The 24,213-nt window shown below is 47.1% G+C and overlaps 2 protein-coding genes and 1 non-coding gene across 3 annotated transcripts in view; 2 read left to right on the forward strand and 1 right to left on the reverse strand.

Annotated features, from left to right (window-relative positions):
* Nucleotides 1–4,278, forward strand: part of LOC142578656 (glutamate receptor 1-like) — a 52,935-nt gene extending 48,657 nt beyond the window's left edge. The window contains exon 15 of the mRNA XM_075688099.1: nt 182–4,278. Within this exon, the coding sequence (XP_075544214.1) occupies nt 182–244 (63 nt within the window). The 3' untranslated portion in view covers nt 245–4,278. The remainder of the gene's footprint in view (nt 1–181) is intronic.
* A 1,420-nt stretch (nt 4,279–5,698) lies between these two features.
* On the reverse strand, nt 5,699–5,771 carry TRNAW-CCA (transfer RNA tryptophan (anticodon CCA)). Its single transcript has one exon. It is a non-coding gene; the product is annotated as a tRNA-Trp (tRNA).
* Nucleotides 5,772–7,373: 1,602 nt separating this feature from the next.
* The window catches only part of LOC142578657 (glutamate receptor 1-like), a 61,171-nt gene continuing 44,331 nt past the window's right edge, over nt 7,374–24,213 (forward strand). Inside the window, exons 1-6 of the mRNA XM_075688100.1 lie at nt 7,374–7,739; nt 9,127–9,285; nt 13,214–13,489; nt 18,309–18,556; nt 20,601–20,738; nt 21,217–21,528. Coding sequence (XP_075544215.1) covers nt 7,664–7,739; nt 9,127–9,285; nt 13,214–13,489; nt 18,309–18,556; nt 20,601–20,738; nt 21,217–21,528 — 1,209 coding nt within the window. The 5' untranslated portion in view covers nt 7,374–7,663. The remainder of the gene's footprint in view (nt 7,740–9,126; nt 9,286–13,213; nt 13,490–18,308; nt 18,557–20,600; nt 20,739–21,216; nt 21,529–24,213) is intronic.

Consider the following 24,213-nt stretch of genomic DNA (forward strand, 5'->3'; position numbering starts at 1 on the left):
ATCATTTAGTGTCTGAAAATAGGCCTAAAACTACTATTGTGTAATTCTCTGTTAGTCCCGTAATTAGCCCACAAGCACATAAGAACACCGGATTCCACATTTTCTAGTTTTAAAGCTTGCAACATTCCGGCGTCGAAAGACCCTTGGATTCTCGTGACTGCGGACATTGCTTCATTTCCAGGCTCGGCTCAAGTCCGAACGATCTGCGCAGGAGACGGGCCCACCGCTAAAGACGATCGCCTAAGGACCTTCGTCGACCTTCATCCAGAGCAAGCCTGAAGCGTTGCACACGCTTTGTCACCTTTGCTCAAATCGCGACTTAATTTTACATGCCACCTGTGTTCGTATACAATCCGCATAGCTCTTGGTAATGTAAATAACTATTGGTTGCTCGGTTTATAGCGCATCAACACTGAAGAGGCACTCAACAAACTCGTACTGTTTATTGGAATCGCTCTGTAAGGAACTTGCCTGGTTGCCTTTCATTCATTCGTTTCGCCCATAATTTTACAGTATTATTTCTGGAATCCATATGTTTACTTGGAAAACGTTGTTGATTCTGCAGCCCATATTCAAAGCCCGCAAAAATGAACATGTGGGCCATTCCGAATAGCAAAAAAATACTGCTACATTGAAGAGCTCACAATGTATAGTGTGTTAAAGACCCAAGTTTTAGAATAAGACAGACAACACTGATGGATATAATTGTTACCCTGCTTTCCACAAAGCGGCAGAAACGGAATGTCCAATTTAAGTAGCTGATGGGACCATATTGGTCCCAATTTAGGTTGCAATAACACGAACAGATGCCCTGCATAAATTTGTAGATGTTCGGTGGCATTGTCAGACCCTGAAGTTTAAGAGGAAGCTTTACCTCGAATGCTGCTATCTAAATACATGTAAAAGGAGAATCGTTTTTCTCAGCTACCACTGCACGAAATCTGACGATTTTTGTTGCGTTAAAAAAAAAAAAGCTTAAGATGTAGCGATTGTTTGTTTCGACTTTCTTATTTGGGTTGTCAATTTTTTTGCAAAAAAATAGCCAAAATTGCAAATCTTCAGGAAAAGAAACTATCAGGTTTACAACTGTGTAACTCAGCAATGAAAAGAGGTATCACAATTATGTGAATTGTATATAATAGCACATCTAAAGTGGGCAAAATTGATATGTTAGAGATGAATCTGAAAAGAACTTAATTATATAGAAATGCAGATTTTGCAGAACCCTTGTACAGAACGTAACACATTCCCGTAAGATATAAATTGGCATATCGAATTTGTTCGCTTTGAATGATCTAATGGATGCGGTTTACAGAACCCCGATATCTGTTCTTGATGCAGAGCTATTAATTTGTGAACTTCGTGCTTCTATATCTTTTCCGAACTTTCGAATTTTCGAGAATTCTTTTATAAGAATTCAGGCCCTAATTCGAAATTCCACTTCCAACAGTCACTAGAATTTAACTTTCTTTCTGAAAGGCAACAAACTTCATTGAAATTGGTCCAGGGACTATCTCAGAAAAGTGTTTATGCATTTTACATGTATTTGAATGGGCCGCGTCCGAGTTGGGCCCGAGCTAAAGCTTCCTCTTAACCATTACATGTCGAAAGAAACAAAGAACCATCATCGTGCACGCTAGTCATCTTATCATATCACGCCGCCTTGCTCTCTGCCACGTAAGATCGGACGGAGCTTTGTCCTGTGAAGCGGACACATCAGCTCCAAATCGCAGATATGCATTCAGACCAGCCTAGCTGAGGGCTTCGTCGTCTTGCGATATTCACTGCCGAAATCCACCCAAAACTTTGCTGCTTTGACTGTACTATAAGCACCGTGTATATACTTGCACATCCCTGTGGTTTCGCCGATTTCCTTGCCTTCGGAACAGGTTTACTTGTGTGATTTGCTGGAATAAGGCAATTGCAATGTTATACGCAAGCTACTCGAGAGGAAATAACGCAGCAAATGAAAATGAAATGAAGTTCGTATGCTTGCTTTTTTGTACTGTATTTTACTTATTCAGTAGGTCTGATGAATTCAATAACCTCCAGGTTTCTGCATATACTACACAAGTAATACAGACAGAGTATTTGGGTCCTAAAGTAGTTTTTTTTTTCGCTAGGAAGCCATGCGCATAGCAAACGTTGGCTTGTTCGTTTCGTTGCTTTTCCTTAATATTGCTGGCGCATCGTTAAATGTTTTATGTGAGGCAGCCGCACGATGATCCAGCAAACCAATGGAAAAGTGCTGTCGAAGAAAGTTTCGTACGTGATGGTATGTGTTGTTCCGAAGAATGCCTAACTAAGTCAACATGACGAGTTCTTTGGCTGTTCTGAAATCTCCCACACCGTTTACATTAATTAAACGTTATAAACACTATTACATATATCATCATGTATAATTGTTAATTACTGCCCATGTGGCCTACGTTGAAAAACCCCTAGTGGGCGTGGTGGGTTTAGAATGTCACCATATAAATGCAGTTATCTGTTGTGACGTTTGCCAGTAGTAATTTTGCATGTCACCGCCACTGGTTTCCCGTTTCAGATTCCTCGTAGCGGCGGCGACGATTAGCTGGTCGGGAGCTTTGTTAGACGGCGCGCAGCAGCACTTGTTCGCAAGTGCTCTGGAATCGCCACAACTGTCGCTCTTGCGCAGCGCTCACCAACAGCCGTTTCCTTTTCCTTGAATGTGCGAGCTGTGAGGCGTGTTATACAAAAGCTCTCCAACATTCAGCACTGTTGACGCTTGTGTGTGGCCCTTGTTATTGTGGAATATGTAGACATTTCCGCGACACGTTGTGACATGGTTTGTATGGAAAGCGGCTCACCTGAGCTCGGTAGCACACGGCGCAGTTCCAGGTTATAAGTTTCATCAGCAAAGTGCCGTTTTACGCCAGCTACGTGGGTGTTCTCCTGCGGCTCATGCACTTGGGCGCGCACCAGCTGCCGCGGTGTCTCGTGCGCGTCCTGCTACCACGATGCCTCAGGCTTGTTCCCGCCTCGCGACAGCTGCATTCCGGGGCGGTGAAACGCAAACACATTCGCGGGTGCACCGTTTATGTGCAGCTAGGCGAGGACCCTTTGTGGTGAATCCGAGTTCTCCACTAAGACGTCCCGCCTAATCTCTTAAAGATATGGCGAACTTGGAGAGCTGGTGTACATTAATGGTACTAAAGGCGCGAAAAGGCGCAATGCGGCCGACGAACGGGGAAGCAGCGCTTACTCTCATTCGAAATGTACGTAAGTTCCTGATAAATTATTTTCATTTCATAGAGGTCGCCCCGTATTCTTAAGTCTCCTTGCGCCTTCTTGCGCTGTCATTACACTGTAAAATAATTTACACCCTAAAAAGTGAAAAATTGTGTAAATGTGTCTAAATCACACACTTAGGGTATTATCTATATAAGGGACACCCTAAGGATGTGAGTTATAGACACATTTACACCCTTTTCACTTTTTAGGGTGTAAATTATTTTACAGTGTACTCGTAGCCCCTGCGTTTCTTTGAGACGATATCTGTACATCAATCAATCAGCGTCTAAAAACGGTTATGCCTAATTACCTCAGTTGAAATCATTTTAGCCAACGCATCCAGTTGCATATGATTTCTTGTTATCAGAGTTTGGTGAACCGTGCGCACGAAGTTGTTTATCGCCGCTTCAAGCATTCTCCTTGAGTAATTGTCGTTTTCTCACGCGAGATTACATTTCGCTTAAGGTTGCTTTTTAAGGACAGGACGCAGCTAAATGGAATGAATCAGTAGATTCTGATTAACAGCTTGCTTGCATTTTTAACATTTCATACACACGCTGCCCCCCAAGCGAATACATACTCAGCTGTAGAGCGGGCTTTGCTTCATCGCAAGTGTGATGTCATATTAGTGGGCTCTAAATATGCCGCCATTGTTGCCGCATTTTCACTCGTGGAAGGAGAAAATGTGCGTCCGCCCGGCAGCGTAGCACTAGGCTACAAAGAAAGCACTATGGAAGTTTCTCAGAACGAGAGAAGTGCGGTTTAGCATTTTACCCTGGTTCTAGGATCTAACCTGGGACCATTGCCTCTCGGGTGGGTGACAATTGTCCCCTCACATCAAACTTTCTTCAATTGTGAATTTACGCGGAACTGATTCATTGATGTGTCGAATTGGGCGTGTTGGTACACATTTGAAAAGGCGGTGCAGTGCAAGGAAGGACGCAGACGGAGACCAGACGACTAGGACGAGCGCTGAACGGCCGACGACATTGTGGTGAATGATTCTCGAGTATATACGGGCTGTCCGAGCCAGGGGTTATCATCTGCGCATGCGTAAATATGCAAGCTCTTTGTCTGAAAGCGTGGTGGATGCCATGCTGACACATCCATTCCCAAGTCTAGAAATCCGTTCAGTTTCTGGGATTTCTCATGTCACATGCGTATTACTCTTCCTGATAATGGAATTATGGAAGCCAGTCATTGTCCGACTTGCAAGGGATATTTGCCTGATCTTGAAAACGCTGCTGTTATTAAGAACAGTAATGCGCGTGTGACACGAGATATCCCAGAACGTGAACGAATTTCTAGACTTGGCAAGGGATGTGTCACATGGCATCCACCACGCTTTCAGACAAAGAGCTTGAATATTTACGCATGCGCAGGTGATAACCCCTGGCTCGGACAGCACGTAAATATCCGAGAATCATTCACAATAATGTCGTCGGCCGTTCAGCGCTCGTCCTACTCTCTTCTCCGTCCGTGTGTGTATTGCGCTTCCGCATTTGCAAACTGACTCTTTGCCATATTTTCGATGCTTTATAGGATGGTAAAGTAAATTGCATTGCAAACATTAAGTGCATGCCGCTTCATGAACTGTTCACTCACGCTGCAGCAAGCAGAACAATATAGCCGCCCTGCGGCTACATCAATCAGCGGCGTCTACACATCGCTCCAGTACATGAATGCAACTAGAAATGCATAGCTCGTGAAAACTTCTTGACGATCCATAACCACCGCGGGCTTTCAAAAATAGGTGAACAGCCAAATATATGCTAATTGCAATTCATGTCTTGCTATTAAAATGTATCACTGCTAGTTATGATTCCTTACAAAAATGAAGTGGTTGTCTTTGGCGGCCGTAATCTATTCTAAATAACTGCTCAGAATTGTCGCTCTTATAAAGGCTCCCACTGGTGAACGATGAATTTATGTAATGTTTCTTTCTCGAATTCATGAATCACTAATACCTCATGTGTTGATTCAATGTGGTGCTTGATTGGATAACTTTGACCAAAAGGGGTGGAGTTCATCGACAACACCAAACTTCAAGGACAGTTTTACTATGGCCTGTGTGTTTAAGTAGAAAGCTATGTTCTGCGCATTGTTGTCAAAGTAATGCAGTTGAATATTCTTTTTCTGTGTCAACATTGTTATAATAAAGTTGAGAGAGATGTGCTCCAGTCTCACTTCCTCTTTCCAAATTTTTCAGAGAGGCGTCAACTAAGCTATTACGCAGAAAGGATGGCTAGACCATGGTGCCTTTTTACGCACGATGCTTAAGTTGGTCAACCATGTCTGACTATATGTCACGTAGGTGTTTCCATATCATGAGAAGCCAACAAACACTGACACCAAGGACAACATAGGGGAAATTACTTGTGCTTAATAAGTGGAATGAAGAAACGATAAATTAAAGGAAATTGAAGTGAATGAAAAAAGAACTTGCCGCAGGTGGGAACCGAACCCACAACCTTCGCATTTGGCGTGCGATGCTCTACCAATTGAGCTACCGCGGCGCTGTTTCCCCATCCAGTTTCTTGGGTATTTATGTGTACTAGTAGAACCCTGGGAGTGTTAGCCAGCGCCACCACTCACAAACCTTGGCGGCGGACGTGGAACGTCCTTGCCGCAGGCGTCACGAGAACGTGATCTTTTTGGGTGAAGGCAACTGGTCAGTAAATCCACATATGCTACCTGAAGGCATCAATGTTGCCGGATTCGAGACCCTCGGTTCGGTTCCCACCTGCGGCAAGTTGTTTTTTCATCCACTTCAATTTCCTTTTATTTATCGTTTCTTCATTCCACTTATTAAACACAAGCAATTTCCCCTATGTTGTCCTTGGTGTCAGTGTTTGTTGGCTTCTCATGATATGGCTAATAAAAATCGGGCCCCTCGGTTAACCCCCTTTCTTCTAGGCGTTTCCATAGTTATTTACAAATCGCTATTATAGTGTTTTAATTAAATAGGTCTAATATATGTATAAAGATGGAAGAAGAATACAGGCTGAATAGAAGGTAGCTGCATTGTCATCTCATTTTCATTGTCATTGTGCGTCAAGGGTGGCACAAAGTAAGTACAGAACCGGGCATGAAGTGTGGACAGAACGCACGTATGATTAAAATACGGGAGACATCAGACGCAAGCTATTGAATAAACGTTGTGCTTGTAACGCATGATCATTGGTAAACTAAAATCATCGGGTGACTTGGGAAAAGGTGAGAACAACGACGTGTTCTAGAAATATTTCGCTTGCAACATGGCTTTTGCAGCAAAGCGTACTGTGTCTTTAGAATTAGTGCCCTGTATAAGGACTCATTCAGAGAAGTCTATGCTTGCTCGCGCAGATATATATATGCATTCGAGCTTCTGATTTTTCATTTCAAAGTCTTAATTTAGCAGTGTTCCAAGACATGCATAGAAACAGGAGGCAGAAGCAGGTCTCGTCAGCACGAAACAGTACGTGACAACCGCGCCTCGTGAAGCAAACCAGTGTACTTAGTCGGAAGCTATGGTATAACTGCCTCTAGTAAGCGTTCGCAGAAAAGAAGAACGATGATTGTGTGGCGCGTCATTCGTAGACTCCCTTGTGCTGTCATTCGGATGTGCGGCTGCACTATGCTCAAGAGCAGTGCGTCGCTCCTGTGCCACTGGAAAGGTAAACACAGCGGTGAAGTTTCCATTCACATGGCGTGCACGTGTTGCCACAGAATAGCACCACGCGCCCTTTTATGCCCTAGTTCCAGTGGACGGGCAGCCGATCTGAAGGACTAGGAACAAGAACCATCAGCTGCCACACTCGTGCTACTTTTCAATCCCACTTGAGCAGCGCACGCCCGACCGTATTCCCCAACGTGCCTCGCCCACTCCGACTAGCACGCACGAAATTCCCATCGTAACCATGCCACTGGCTTAGCCTGGCAACAACCGATCCGTCCAACAGCGCCCTCTGCCTTTTTGTGGCAGGCCTGGCGGTGTGCACTCTTCTGGTCGAACAACGTTAATACCAAGATCGATCGACAGGGCGGCGCCACGCCTGCCTCCCGCCATATGTGACGTCACCCACCTCGCGCCTTCGTGTCGTCCCAGCCCGCAGAAGGGATCGATGCTCTCTGTCTAGGGATCCGCATCCACATCCATTCGGCAGTTTCCTCAGGGGCATCCTGCTCCTGATCCTTGTCGATGTACCAGGCTTTCCCGTGTCTACGTATATATTCATCCGAAACAGTGGTGTAACGTGCGCCCATTGTTTCGTGGAGCGTAAATATTCTTTTGCATTAGTCTTTCCGTTCGTGCCCGATATGGAAGAGCAGTGAAGTGCGCGGGAGAGCGGCGACCGCCCGCTGTGCAGATAGCCTGCGCGTGAACTCTGGGAGGCCAGGCGCCACTCACGCGTCGAGAAGCGCCGGCATGGAGGGGCTGCTCGTCTCCGTCACCATCCTCCTTGGCTTACAATCTGTCCGCATTGCCGGAGCTGTGAAAATAGGTACGCCTCGCAGTTTTGCACCCTCCTTCTGTGACGCTTCGTTTGACGCAGTTAAGGTTATGATGAGACCCATGGTTTGTAAAGCTCAGAGCCTGTTAACGCCATTTAATTATTGTACCTGCCACATTAGTAATTTTGTAGGAAGAACCGTTGCTGTTTTCCGCCTCTAGACTTTCATCCGCGATGTCGTCAACAGGTGGCAATACACTGGCTTCTTAACTGCGATGTCCATCGTCTGATGCGTCCGAGTGTTCACCCATGTACATTTTACGAGGATGACGCCAATAATTTTGTGTGATAACGTGTACCCTTGCAAAGACAGGAAGCACGCGGTTGTCACCGCGATGATCATCTGCGCTTTACTGCACAAGTTGGCGTATGCACTGCTTGCGCCTGCTAGCCACGCCCATTTGCTTAGGTACCACCAGCTCAGTTAGCAGTGCTCTCTGTTTTAACAACGTGCGCAACGCGAAACATCTTTAAATAGGCTTAATGGTTATCTTATCAGCTCTAGGGGAGTCTATTTATATTTCACGTTGAGTTTGGCAATATATACAATATATGCAGTGACGGTAGACATTTCGTGTTTTAGTAATTATGTTCACCTTAATTAGTATCTACAGTACGCAATTAACATTAGCTACATATGTTCAGTGGCAAATGCCCAGTCTCTAATCTGTACGCTCATTTTTTAGCAGTCACACATAACATAACCTGTGGGTACTGGCCATGGTATACGCACAAAAGAATGAGGTGCCGCATTTAATTTTTCGGATTGTAGGCATTTTAAACCCCTTACTTGAAATAGCACCATTAAATACACGCGCATTATATAAAATTGTGCTTGCATCTAAGCAGAACGCAGAAAAAGAAAGTGCAGGGCTTATCATAAAAGCAATTCTCAGCACGTGTGTTCCTCGCGCCTAATTAATTAATTATGTCTATTATTAATCATGTCTCATGCCTAATTGTGCCTGATAAACTTTATTTTCTATACCATAAACACACTAAAATAAGTTACTGTTACGGCCTTTACCAGTACAGAATTTAAAAGTGCAATTATGAGTTACAGCAATTGCGAGCTTTTAATGTCAGTATTCCTCATTAGCATTCTCGGTTATGACTATTATGATCACTAAATTTTTGGGTAGAAAAGGGCCTCGCTTTATTACTACTAATGTTAGTTTTGCATAGGTAGCTGGCAACTGCCACCAAGAAGGGCACAGCGGCTTCCTACTGTAAAAGAGAAAAGGTAGACAAAACAAGAGGAGTTAGCGAAGCACACGATAGAGCACGAAGAAGGGGCATTGTGAGTGATGAATGGAGAGAGAATAAAACTGTTGAAATACGCAATTAGGGTTGATGTGGCGTTACTCTTATTTTTCAGGTGTTATACTTAAGCCAGACTTAAACATAGTACAGTCCGCATATGAAGGAGTAATGTACAACTACAGCAACAGCAACGTTGCTCAGGAGATAAAATTCAAGGTGAAGACAAACTTCGCCACACTGGAAGACACCGACCTCTTCTCCACCAGCAGAACACGTGAGTGCTCGACAGTCTGGCGTCGCAGCTGCTATTGGATTTCTTCAAACTGCGCTAAGTGTCAAGTGAAAATTAAAACCTGCGAACGTTTCCTCGAGTGCTCTGTATGGTGTTGGTTAAAGTGAAGCCTCTCTTTTGCCCGCAAACGCGGGTTCACTGCGATTCTGCGCTACAGGATCTTACGGGATATTTCAGAAGCCGAAACCGTTTATCCTAGTTACAGCGCACAGCAGTAGACTGTATACTATAGTATGCGCAGACATGCATGCATACACGCTTTCTGTAATTCTTGCCAAATTGAATTAATTTAGGCCAGCAAGGTTAATCAGACAAACGTAGTGTGTTAGCATTTGAGACTACAACTTTGATGCCAGTAAAACTGTAAACGAGAGCACAGGTTTTTGACACAATGCCAGCCGCAACTAAAGAAAAGAATTGTTGATGATGAGTCTAGAGCGGGAGGAGAACCATCTGTTCCCACGTATAAGTCTGTGTAGTCTTGGGTGTCAAGTGGTGACGAAGTATATTCTTCATTTCGATACCTTGGAAGCATAAAATGAAACACGGGAACTCCTGAAGTTAAGCCACTGGGATGCATTCGACATTTGAAAATGCCTGTTTACCCCGATGCTGCCTTTCTTTACGGAATCAATGCGTTCCAGGTGATATTGCGGTATTCCTTGTGATAGGTGATATTGCGGTACTGGTATTCCTCACCAGTATCGCGTTATGTCATATAGAAAGTTTCCGTTATTTGTTAGGGAGCAGGCAGCAACCTCTACCAGCAGAAAAAAAAAGCATGAAGATCTTCTTCCATTCCAGACTTTCAACTTGTGTAAACACAAGTTCCATGCTCCTGGATAAACCCGCCGTGGTGGCTAGCGGCTATGGTACTGCGCTGCTAAGCACGAGGTCGCGGGATCAAAGCTCGGCCACGACGGCCGCATTTTGATGGGGGGCGAAATGCGCCCATGCCCCGCGAATTGGGGCCGCGTTAAAGATGCCCAGGTGGTCAAAATTAGTCTGGAGTCTCCCGCTACGGCGTGCCTCATAATCAAATCGTGGTTTTCGCACCGTAAAACCACAGAATCCAAACTCCTGGATAATTAGCTCTCCTCGTGAACATTGCAACCAAATTAGCGTTTTTCTTAAGATTTCGAAGCTTGGCAATTAGTTGGGATCTCTGTAAGCTGTGATCCGGTTACTACTCGTGTATATGCTTTTTTATGTGCATCTAGTGTTTTGTGTAAGCGCATGTGACTCGTGCCTCAATTAGCATTGGAAGGTTGCTGCCACTTAACACAAAGAAGTGACGCCTTTACCATTTAATTACTTAAATACATCTGTTACAGCTTTTTTTTCGTGCTGGCTTCCGTCAATGAAACAGCACTTCCTGACTCGTGAGCGCGAAATAGTTATCATGCGCCTGCTTTTATGCGCGCCACGTCGTCTGACGTCATCACCACCTCTCCATAACTACGTTTTCTCCATTTCCCAAGGCAGAATAGCACTCTTGTGTGGTGTAACTAAGTCTCATGCCCAAATAAATATTCATTGTTCTTATTTACCGCGAATAATATTTTCGAGACTACTCTTTGTAGAAACCAAACCTGCGTGGTCATCATTGGCGCAATTACTACTTTTGTCATTCGTAACACATTTTGGCCGGCTACGTCGCGCTTTTGTTGCTTGACAACAATCCCATGTGACGGCCAGCTGAGCGTTGGGAAGCGCATTTTTTTGTCTCTCACTTTGTTGGCTCGCTACACACGTTCGTTGCCATGCGACTGGATGGAGAGCAAAGGGTGGGCGTGGCGTCAACAGGGCCGCGCTCACTCGTCACGTAAAAGTCGAGCACGTATCGCCACTCTCCTTGCTTACTCCCGCGTCCAGCTGGCCGGTCACCATGGAGACATATCGACCGCGTCATTGTTGTTCAAGCCGTTTCCCTTAGCGCGCTCCGTTTGACTTACATGTGTTCGGTGCTATTGCACTGGCCAACAAAGACCATTTCGCCACATCATGGAAATATTGCTAAAATATAGAATTGGAAGAACATCAATATCCTGTTAAAATAAAGCGGAGTGAAGGGATTGGGAACTTTTTTTGGGGGGAGGGGATGGGGAAAGGGGATTAGCTTTAGCTAGGGTTCTTACTTATGGAGCTTTATGTAATCGGCAGTAGTAGATCAAGGAATGTCGCCGGAGCCAACGTTTTGACGAGGCGATTAGTATTCGTTAGTGCGGCAGCTAGGTCATTCCATAGGAAACGCCCAGACGCCAAAAGTCACCATCGCCGATTCTCTTAAATAAATGGGCTAGATGATGATTGTATGAAAGTATTTTTCTCGAAAAAAAATTTATGGTAGCGGGTAGTTTTTAAAAAAAATCAAGGTTAAAACTAGGAACAATGACAAATCTTATTTTATATCTTACTTATCTACTTTACTGTCGTGGACCTTTGATGTGACGTCATAGGCGACCGCATTTATCAGTTTTCCCCCGTTTACTTGGCTGAGTAGAAGTGGTAGGCGACCCTAATCTTTGACTTAGGTGTCTCGTAGTGGCACCTCGGCGTTGGTGGTCTTTAGGTTAAGCGAGCGAACGTCTTTCCCCTGGCACGATATGCGGGCGTCGAGCGAGGGAAGGCGAGGAGGAAGCGCAGCGTGCGCCACCTGGTGGGTCGTAGCCCCCTAGCGAGCTCCGCGCGAAGCGCAACTTACGCGCCCTCTCCAGTGCTGACGTCAGAGCATGTAACGAGCGCGAGTGGGCAGCTGTTGCGAGCGAGAGAGCAGGTGCGCGCTGGGAGAGGAGAAGCGAGAGATTAGGGAGTGATGTCACATCCGCTCTGCTGGGCAGATGTTCAGTCTACGCCAGGCAACTGTTTTCCATTTATTGGGTGGTTAAATATCATGCCACCTTCTTGTGTGTGACGTCAATAGTGACGTCATTACTACCGCTTTCTACTTCCGGGTTTCCAGAAATTTCGCCAAATTCGTGCTCACGTGGCGGGTCTCTAAAGTCTACGATTCTGTGCTTTGGTGTGTGGTGATCAGTTATTTCTAATTAATTCTAATTATTCCAGACACTTCAATAACTGAACTTGTAACAAAAATGCTTTGATATCATATGCACAATGAAACCCATGAATTTTGTACTGTACTATCTTTTTGTTTTTGTTTTCTGATTTGTTTGGAATTCCGACCCCGGTCGTCTCAGGAGGTGAAACGGAAGTGCTGCGCAAGAAACAAGAGGGCCCCTCTACGCTCGTGCCACTAAAAAGGAAGACTGTGCGTTGTCAGAAACTTCTTGCATAGACATCGCTAACGTTTCAGTGACATTATTTTTTAAATATTTTTGCCGTTAATATAGTTTATGATAAAAATAATCTTAGACTATGAAATCAAGGACTTTTCCATAGAGTCACTTCCGAATCAGGAAAAAGTCACTTTTTGACGATGTCCAGACCTAAGATGCGCATTAAGGCCCTCCAGATCAAAATATTTTAGATAACTGATTATACGCACCAGCTTGTGATCTAGAAATATTAATTTGAGTAAATATTTTGTGGGGCGAGACAAAAATTTTTGAAGTCTATAAGCAACCTCAGTGGTCAACCGACAATATTGTGCGCGGCAACTTAATATTCCTTATACGACGCCTTTTACTCTAATGCTGCTTCGGCAATATGTTTTGTGCCCACCGTCGCAAGGAGAGCATCTCTTTCCTGGCTGGCCGCAGCACCTGACCAGTATTAGAGCCTTGCAAATCGCACTTACGCGTGCGATCTGCTCAATTGCAGGCAACTACACAGAGCATAGGAGGAAATTTTCGTTCTTCGTTACTGTTCCGAAAAGTTACCCGAAAGCCGTGCATCACGGCCATGTTTTTTGCCTTTTAATCTTCTTTGCCCGTTGTCATCGACGCAGTGTGCGAGCAGCTGCGCACCAACGTGACGACAGTGGTGGTGTCGAGCACGTCCCACTCGTCGCTGGCGCTGCAGTCGTTGTTCAAGAACACGAACGTACCGTACGTGGCCACCTCGTACCAGGAGCACTGCAGCGTCAACGTGGGCGGAAACCTGAACCTGCCGTCGGCTGACTCCCTGGGCGTCTCGCTGCTTCCCGACTATTTGCCGGCCGTCTCAGAGATGGTCGATCACATGCAATGGCCCGGGTTCATCTACGTCTACGACTCGGAGAACGGTACTTCCTCATTCTGTGAGGCCGCCGACAGCTCTGGTCTTTCGCTAGTATTGTATGATTGCATGTAGTCAAAACGCATGCCTGTAAGGCGCGTGCCGATAGGCGGCGAGCATAAAAAGACTCTACTGCCGCGGTGTTACAATATGTGCCTGATGCAGCTTGCCAGTGTGGAGCGGTAGTTCAGGCTGTGATAGTGCCTTATTCATTATCATCGAATAAGATCGCGTAAAATGAGACACGTAAGGAAGAGAGACATACACAGTGCTGTCTTCCAACTGGTTTGATTAGCAATCATACGAACGTGGCACAAAAACCTCGTCGGTGCCGTAGCTGTCGTGCTGTTGCGCTCGACGGCTCATGCGTGGCTCGCAAGCGGAGGGCTTGAGAATCTGCGGAGAGGAGTGCATTTGGCTGCTAAAACAGCAAAGCGAAGTCAACGCACCGTCAACGCTATGCTCAATCGAATCAGTGTCGCTGTGCGTTCTGGCATCCGCATGAACGCTGTGCGCACACCATTAATGGCGGCGCACTAGCGTTCCTGCTGCGCTACTGCTTCACACTGCTCTGAGCAGAACGGGCAGTGAGCTCACTGCTGGGCGCCGGCATAGCGTCGGCGGTTTCCCGTCCGCCTCAGCTCGTGCACCGTCGAGGTAAGACGCCTCCAGCGCCACCGGTGACACGGCTCGTGACGCCAGCGTTGTGAGACGCCTGGTAGCTGCCAGGGCGCTGTTCCTTCTAGCCAGCAGGAGTTGCTTTGTGCGCTGCGTCGCGCCAACGTGTCGCACCCTCGTAATGTTAGAACACCGTCCGAGGAGCCTAAGCGCAATGCTAAACCTTGCTATCGCTGTCGGTACATCGCCCTTTGGGTGAAACTGCCCACTTATTTTTTTTTTTTTGTGAGCAACCCATGGGCGTTTATAAAGGCGGAATCACAGGTTTACGTAGTCAAGATCTGTTGATAAAGTGCAAGTGCGTGTATAGCTAACGAGAGCTGGGGGTTTCATTGAAATATTCGGCATCTCAAGCGCACTCATTAACGCAGTATTTTAATTACTGTCGCGAGGTTTTGCTGAATGACTAAAAAACTTGGCTTTTTCGCCTCCACCCGTGTACACGGCTGTGACGCTTGGCTCGCTTGCCCACCAATCAGACGAAGGGGTATCCGCCGAACAGCAATACGGAAACTCAGCACGCGTCACTCGTGCAGCACGCGGCAAAAAAAGAGACGAAAACGGCTCAGGAAGGCGATATAGAAAGGCATGGCGATCAACGCATTGCAATTTCTTCCTGTATATTGCCTACTTTGAATATTGCATGCTACATAACGCAAACGCGCCTGTAATAACACACCTCCTTAAAACTGTGTGTAAAGGAGTAGCCATCACCGATAAATAGGCCAGCCATTTTGCATAAGGTGCATGCAATAGTACTAATCACGAAAGAGGCACGAGGAGCTAGGGCGTTCGGCCGAGCCACCGAATGCTGGATGGTGCAATTGGCGCTCCTTCTGGCACCGGCGGTGTCACCTAACCTATAGTGTGCGAGCTACTGAGCACACTCGCCGCGGAAACGATGATGCAATAAATTTTAAGAAAAAAGCCTTTGGCTTCCACGAGAAATTAGGCGAGACAGCTGAATATCAAGTGCAATGTGGGAAGGCTAATTTGCTTTCGAAGAGTTCTTCCCGCACCGATTTCGACATCGAACTAGCGAGCTTCGAGCAATTCGCCGTCGTGCGGAGCGAAGATACAGACGCACGAAGTCCAATTATGATTTGGGATTGGCTAGACGAACACAAAAGAAAATGCAGCGTCACATGAAAAAGCTGGCTTCGCGACAATGGGTATCCTTTTGCGAGTCCCTGGATCCGCGAAAACCTTTGTCGCTTATATGGAGGACTGTTCATGGCCTTCGCACAACCTTTGGTCAGCGCTACCCGTTTAAATCTCTGGCACTCCATCTACAATGTAGAGATATTGATGTCGCTGAATCTTTCTGCAGAAAGATTGCTGGCGAAGCAAATTCCGATGGAACGGTACGGGAACGCTCGACCACCCAGTGTTCTCACGCGATCCCCGCATGGAATGCCCTTTTTCTATGGAAGAACTAGAAGCTGCGCTGGCTTTGTGCAGGCGTTCTTCAGCGCCAGGACCTGACGGCATTACATACCGTGCCCTGTGTAAGCTAGGAGACCAAGCTCGGAAGGCGCTCTTGCTCCTGTACAACGACTCCTGGCAGACGGGTACGGTTCCGCAAGAATGGAAGTCAACTCGCCTCATTCCACTTCTGAAAGCTGGCAAGTCGCCTTTGGACATTTCCTCATACCGTCCGATAGCACTTGCCAGCTCTGTCGGAAAAACAACGGAAAGAATGATTTTAACACGTCTGGAATGGTACTTAGAGTACTATGAAATCTACCCAGATGCTATGGCCGGATTCAGACGTGGCCGTTCATCAACAGACAACGTTGTTGACTTGATGACATTTGTGCAACACTAAAAGGCCTGTAAGCGACTATCTGCTGCTCTGTTTCTAGACGTTAAATGGGCTTATGATAATGTCACTTATGAAGCCATCCTTAGCACGTTAGAAGCCGTCGGACTTGGTGGTAAGATGTATATGTGGGTGTGCAGCTACTTACAGAGGAGACCATTCTATGTAGACAGAGAAAATGGCCCGACATCCGAGCATTACGGTAGCAGAGGAGTCCCCCAAGGCGGCGTGCTTAGCCCGACTCTTTTCAATCTCACCCTCTGTGGATTAGTTGACAACCTGCCAAGCACCGTACGACTTTCCATCTATGCGGACGACATCTGCATTTGGACATCAAGTGTGACATGACTTCAGCTTCGCGCTCGGCTTCAGAAGGCTGCCACAATGACATCTTGCTACCTTCGTGAAGAAGGACTTGGAAATTTCATGCGGAAAGTGCGCAATGGTGGCATTCACGAGGAAGCCAATGTCTGGTTACGGCGTATCTATCAACGGACAACTTATACCATACAGCAGAAGTCACAGATTCTTGGGAGTAGTAATTGACAGAGACCTGTCTTGGACTCCGCACGTCAATTACGTGAAAAAGCGGCTGACTGCTATCTGTCACCTGTTCAGGTTCCTTGCAGGAAAAAGTTGGGGAGTATTTATACACGCTATGTTACAGCTCTACATGGCGTTGTTCGTTGGATTCCTGCGATACAGCCTGCCTGCAATATCCAACACCTGCAAGTCTAACCTGCGTACGATACAGAGTATTCAAGCCCAAGCCCTTAAGATATGTCTTGGCTTACCACGCAGTGCATCAACGGCTGAAACCATTGCCCTTGCGCAGGATTAACCAATCACGACGCACATTACCGTTGAGACAATGCGTATGCTTCTCAGGCATTATGCTAGGACTCCTTCCCACCACTTGGCGAGCCTCACTGCTGCAAGGCCCTGCTCGACATTTAGCGGCATTGTCAGTGCACATCGTGCGTCGTTTACTTCAGGGTACGCACCTGCGGCCAAGCCAGCGTTTCCTTCGTGGTGTTTGAGTCGTCCACAAGTACATCTAATGATTCCGGGATTACAGAAGAAGACAGATCTACCGGCCTCTGCTCTGAAACAGTTGACCTTACTTCTTTTGCATGAAAAGTACAGCAACCACGTGCACATCTATACCGATGGATCAACTACGTCGTGCAGTTCCGGTGGTGCCCTGGTGGTACCAACGCGAGGAATGACACTGCGCTTCAAGACATCGCATGTCACGACCTCAACGGCGGCAGAACTAACGGCCCTGCGTCGAGCACTGGAATTCATTGAATCTGAAAGAGCTAGAAAATGGACTGTGTTCTGTGATTCAAAACCGGCATTACAGTGCACGCAGTCAGTTCTCCGACACGGATGCCATGACCAACTGAAATACGAAATCGCGAAACGTTACCATCATGTCCAACAAAAAGGTCACGCGGTCGTTTTTCAATGGGTACCTGGCCATTGTGGAATCAGTGGCAATGATTCCGCCGATAACGCTGCTCGCACAGCACATCATGAAGAGCAGAGCGTTCCAATTCCGCTTTCGAGGACAGACGCCGCTAGGCAGCTTCGACACCTGGCACGCAGTCTCACACTGACCGAGTGGAACTCGCCAAACTTACGACTTACATGACTGCATCGACTAAACCCCTCCTTGCAACTCCGGCCTCCACTCGGACTTCCTCGACGTGAAGCTACGCTTCTCTGTCGCCTTTGGTTAGAAGTTACCTTCACAAAGGCATACTCTGCATTAATTGGAGTGACTGACAGTGGAGCATGCGAGGTCTGTGGCACGGAAGAAAACATCGACCACCTGCTGTGCCACTGTCCACGATACACCCCTGAGAGACAAGAACTTGCCAAAGCTTTTCAAAAACTGGACAATCGGCCGCTTTCTGTGCAGGTGCTGCTGAAACACCGCCCCCATCGCCCGTCGGCCCATAAAGCGGTGAACGCACTTTTGTGCTTCTTAAGGACGACGGGCTTGTGCGACCATCTGTTACTATTAATGCAATTTCTGTAAGGCCACACACGTCAGCGAACTCACTGCAATTTCCTTCTTTCCTTCCCTCCTCTCTCTCCCTGTTATCTTTGTTTTCCCCCTTTCCCATTTCCCCGGTGTAGGGTAGCCAACCGGACGTGATTCTGGTTAACCTCCCTTCCTCATTCTTATCTCTTTCCCTCCTCCTCCTAATTATTCTTACCAAATCCAGCAGGGGGTGACCGAACGGCCCTTGTTCGCGGCGCTTTGTAAAAGCGCAAGAAGGATAACACAGTAAGTGATTGATTGCTCTTGACGCAGGTCCCTCGAAACTGCAGCGGCTGCTGAGTCACACGTATCGTAATCCGGTGACGGTGCGCTTCGTTAAGCGCATCACAAACAGCAGCGACGCCAACGATTTCCTCCGCATGCTGGAGACCACGGACCGGGAGAGCCGCAAGCACGTGCTGCTCGACTGCCGCTTCGACGTGGCCCGCAGAATCATCGTGGACCACGTGCGAGACATCTACATGGGTCGCCGGAACTACCATTTCTTCCTCGTCAATCCGGTACTCTCGATTGGAGGTTTTGCACGGCTCAGGTTACTTCTCACAAATGGGCGAAACGTGAGCCGCGGTTCTTTCGAGCTTGCACAAGTCCAAGAACCCTAAGAAACAGCTGCGTTGGGTTCTGGCGCCCATGCTCGCGTCCACTTATATCACGCTGCTGTGCCATCCCTTCCTTATTTTGAATTCTAATGAGGGCGAAAACGAGGCCGCAGATTCACTAATGGTATCCATTGGTAATGAATTCAGTAATGGTAGAGGACAAGCAGGCAAGCCGATCGTGTGACTCGATCTCAGAGGGGGAAATCGAAGATGTAAACCTTGTAATTACCGCGAAATTCCGATTTCGTCTATAGCCAAAGCTCCAGGCGCTGCTTCGGGGAACAACGCCGTAGGCGCCCGTGGGACGTCCGTTGAGACTCCAGCTAAGCGCTGCTCCCGCATGCAGTGGCCTATGGTTACGGCGGACCGTCGCCAACACCAGCGATGCTGTTTTGCGACCACGGGGCGGGAAACGCTCTCAGTCTCGACGACTATTCCCACGTCAGGGCTCGGAGCGGCTGAGAGCGCTCGAAACGAACCGACGAAACGCAAGGCGCACGCTCTCCTTCACTCAGTCGAAGGCAACGCTGCTCGCGCGAGTGGTCTAGGGTGCTCCGAAAGGACCAGCCGAACGTGCGGTACGAACTTTACGTTTAGCGCGATAGCGTTAAGGTGTGGCAGAAAATCTGGTATCGGCTTCCGGCGCCTGCGTTCCCGTGAGAACTACGTATATATATATATATATATATATATATATATATATATATATATATATATATGCCACGTAAAGGACAGCCCACAAGCAAATGTCATGAAAGAAAACACAAACAGCGCATGCCTTTTATGTTCAATCTTCTCAGACTGAAATATTGAAAGTGCGAAACAATGACAGAAACCTGAAAAATTACGTAATCTTTTTGGGTTGGCTATGCACTATCTCCGGGATCGGCCGACGCAAGAGGCCGCGTTTCTACCAGAAAGCTCGCCTTCGAGCATAGCGTTCGCCGCCAGCGTTTCCTGGTAAACTTGTTAAGGTTAGATAAGCTCCAGTTGCAGGGAAGCGTGAGCAGCAGTCAGGGATCTTTGAATGCTATCACGTCCCGCTCTTAAAGACGAAGCTTAAGCGTCCTCCAATTTTTTCTCCGCATTGCAGTGACTTAGCATGCCAACAAGATTGTCGAAGTATTGGCTAGACTTAATTCTCAGAAACAATCTGGTTCGTGTGGACGCGTTCGAATACCTTTCTGGCATCCCCATCGTTTTTTTGAGTCGCGATCCCTGGCTAACATCCACAACATGCAGAATTTTTTATACCAAGACAAGTCACTTAAATCACGCAGTTTTGTGCTAACTTTTCTTGCATCTTTGCTTCATGTAATGGTGGCGTGTCCATGTATAATGATTGTTTAAATAACCACTAAAATCAATTTGTACCGAACGTTATTTTCGTTTCGTTGCTGTTAAACCACCGTCAAACAATATTTTTCCCCCTTTCATGATACTTCCTCTACCTTGCGGGATTCTGCAGAACTGATCTGCCACTAATAATGTGCAAATGGGATGGCAATCTGCGATCCTTATTGGGTTGGACGTTCACACGTGACTCATATAGCATGATCTCTGAGTGTGAATAGGGTGTGACAGGCCGTCCTTGACATACGTAATGCTATAGTTCTGTGATCCCCTTACTTTTGTGCCTTTATTTACACTTCTTAGTGGCGGGTGATATCTTTATTGTTTGTGTCTGATTCGGTTATTCGGTGGCCTTTTATTTTATGTCGCATCATTTATTGAACATCACGTGCAGTTGCTACAGGCGCTATGGTCACGATGTTGTATACCATATGTTCTACTGCGTGAGCTGTTAAGACAAACATGACGATTTTTATGCCCTTTGATTTCAACGAATTTTGTCGTCGTCTTAGCAGCCCTTGTTTTGCCGTCTAGCGAAGAGAACAGTACAGCATTTGTCTGACAGTATACGTGTTACCACGCCTCATTTCAGGTTGTTAACGAGCTCACCTACGACAAGATTCCCGAGTTTGCAGCAGTGAACATCACTGCGTTGCGGCTCGTCAGCGAGGACGTCTCCCAGCAGTCGTCAATGGATCCCTCACAGGAGCCCAGGGAGAAAAGAATCACGGTGCGGGTCATCCTCGCTTGTTGCAGCGTTCTAGCCTGCCTCTGCGTGCCTGCCTTTCACTCGAGTCACGTCGATGTAGTTGGTGTAACACCATGAATGCGAGTGTAAGGGGGGGAGGGGGTTGACGCAAGGCACGTGACCTCTATAGAGCAACATGGGTACGAGCGCCAGATACCTAAAATTGTTAAAAGTGCAAACAGACGAAAAAACGAGCGGAAGGCTACGCAGCGTTTATAAGAGGGATGTTCAAAAGGAGGGCCTAGTGTGAGGTTGGAAACCGACTCCGGTGAAATCACTTGCTTGCCATGCATTGAGATATTGTGCAATTTCCTTTAAATTATTGGCGTCTGCCAATTTCGGCAGCGTACGCATGCGGTTTACTAGCCGTGGCAATGTGCATGGTTCAGCGCGCGACCTTCGAGGAGGAAGGTTCTCTTGCAACGATCGCTGGAAGATGTTTGTATCGATTTCGACGCAGCTAGAAGAGGCGCTCATTCAAGATGCGGCGTCTCTGATAGTGGAGACGTACAAGGGCCTGAAGCTGCGAAGCGTGGTGCCGCACCGGTATTCATACATATTTGAGGACCACGAGGACGACGATTCGCTAGCAGCGGCCACCAGGAGAGACGGAGGCCCGTCGGCGGTTCTCCAACCTCCACGGCTCGAAGCCGAGCTGCTCGAGGAAGGCGCCCAGGCGGTGCCGCAGTCGGACGCGCCGCACCAAGGCTGTGGAGAGCGGCCGTCGGTTCCGCAGGAACTCGGCGAGATCATCACCAAACATCTTCGAGGGGTGGGTGTTTGGCACTGTGGCTTATCCAAGTATATATATATATATATATATATATATATATATATATATATATATATATAATGTACTCACATCTCTCTTCTGTTGTTGAAATCAGTTGTTACAAGAATTGCGTGCTGGTTAACGGCTTTATAACAATTTCCAGCGACAAAAGAAAAAAACTAGGAAAACAAGCAAGTGGACAGATAGACGCTGGTTACCAGCGTCTTTCAGCATACTTGCTTGCTTTCCTATTGCTTTCGCTGGAAATTGCTATAATGCACGTAACGTAGAAACAAGAAGCCCAAGTTTCAGCTCTAAAGCATTACTAGTGTTCTTACATATTCATGGGTTGTATAACTAATGCACCGAAGTGACTGCGCAGAAAGGCTTTCAACACGGCTTGAAAATGTCAGGTATTTCAGGCATATTTTGCATGTGTAGCGCTGTACAACAAAACTCAACGCGCTGCACCGTGACCATAAATGTGCAGTGTTATGATTGGGGGTTCAATCCCATCGCTCGTGATCCGTTGTCAAGATTGGAGTCGGGCATGAATTAGAAGGTAGCTGGCCCATGCCCTCGTCTAACTTATCCACGCTGAGGACGTTGATGAAGGCAAGGACTGCTTCTCATCGAGAACGGGGAATATGGGTTTATTTACAGTATTTATATCAGTCTAACATGACTGCTTGAGAAAGTACCTCAGTCTAAGATGACTGCTTGAGAGAGTCCAAGTCTAACATGACTGCTTAAGAAAGTGTCTCGAGCATCCGCACAACAGCCGTTTATAAAGGAGGAGGAGGAGGAGGAGGAAAGAACTTTAGTCTTGTCCTGTACAAGGTGTTGCCACCCGCCTGGCTAGTCTCATGTTGGGACCGGGAGGTCAAGCCTCCTAGCCCTATCACGGGCGTACTGGACAGCCAGGACTTGAGGGATATGATCTGGAGATCTTATCATTCCTAAAAACCGATTCCGGGAAATGCCAGGGCCGAGCGACCCACACTCCCAGAGCATATGTTCAAGCGTGCATATCTCCTTTTTGCATGCTTTGCATATAATATTCATGTCTGCAATGTCATACCATTCCTTTATTTGTGCAGGTGAATAATAAGACTCTGTTTGTAATTGCCTAAGTGTAACTGCTTGTGCTCTGTTTAGTCTATAGTGAGGGGGTGGAAACTCCCTCCTTCCCATGTAGTAATGTTTTGTAATTTCATTGTATGTAATGAGGGTATCTCTCTGTAAGTTCTCCAATCCAGCAGAATCAAAACCATATGTAGAAGCGGCCCGGTCTGTAAGGTCGCGGGCGACGCTGTTGGCCGATTCATTTGGATTGACAGGAATACCATCAAGTGAACCAAGGTGCTCCGGGAACCAATAAATGAAACGCGTAACATTTGTTTGCCTTTTGTTAATTATTTACGCAGCCTGTGGGGCAATTTTCCCCCTACTGAAAGCTCTAATAGCTGTTTTCGAGTCGCTATAAATTTCTGTAAATCTATCGTCTGTTAGTGCCAATGCAATGGCAACTTGTTCAGCGACTTCAGGTTTGCTAGTGTAGACCGTGGCGCAGTTGGTGCAATTGCCCTGATGATCCACTACTGCCGCCGCGAACTTAGTTCGATCGTTGTAAGCAGCCGAATCAACAAAGCAGGCTCCTCTGCCCCCTTTATCCATTTTCTTGATTAACGCCCTGGCTCGCGCAACTCTCCTGTTGATGTTATGTTTTGGGTGCATATTCCTGGGTAGCGGTGCGACAATTATGTTGTCTGCGAATTCTTGATTAACTTTAGTGTACTGTGCTGGATCCGTAGTCGGGTTGATCATAATCTTGTCCAGGATTGATCTTCCCGTGCTGGTTGTAGATAGTCTCGCTATTTGTGATGTTTCTTGAGCCTCCGCGATCTCCATGGTCGTGTTGTGTATTCCTAACTTGAGCAATTTTGCAGTGCTGGTTTGAATTGGGAGCCCCAATGCGCTTTTAACAACTTTCTTGATCGCTGAGTCAAGCTTCTTGAGTTGAACCTGCGTCCAGTTGTACATGGCAGCGGCGTATGAAATATGACAGAGCACGAAAGAGTTGATTAACCTGATGAGGTTATCTTCTTTCATGCCCTTGTGTCTTCCTGCCAGGCGTCTGATCATCCTGCACGCGTTATCCGTTTTAAGGGTGATTTTCTTGACCTCCGTATGGTAGGTATTTGTCAATTAGTTGTTTGGTTACTGTTTCGATGGGCTGATCCTTAAGGGCTATGTGTATAGCTCGGGCAAGGCTGTGTCTCTTTATAAACACTCGGTCCTCCCCCGATTCCAAGGTGGCGGAAACGTTCGTCCAGTCATCGTAATTAAACACGCCGCCTCTCTGCGGGACGGTTTACACACACACACACACACACACACACACACACACACACACACACACACGCACACGCACACGCACGCGCACGCGCGCGCACGCACGCACGCACGCACGCACGCGCACACGCGCGCGCACACACGCGCGCTCACACGCACGCGCGCACACACGCACGCGCGCACACACACACACGCGCACACACGCGCACACGCGCACACGCGCACACGCACACACACACACACACACACACACACACACACACACACACACACACACACACACACACACACACACTGGTTCACGGTCCGAAACCGACATCACACGGATTT

Source organism: Dermacentor variabilis, chromosome 4, assembly GCF_050947875.1.
Source record: "Dermacentor variabilis isolate Ectoservices chromosome 4, ASM5094787v1, whole genome shotgun sequence".
NCBI lineage: Eukaryota > Metazoa > Arthropoda > Arachnida > Ixodida > Ixodidae > Dermacentor > Dermacentor variabilis.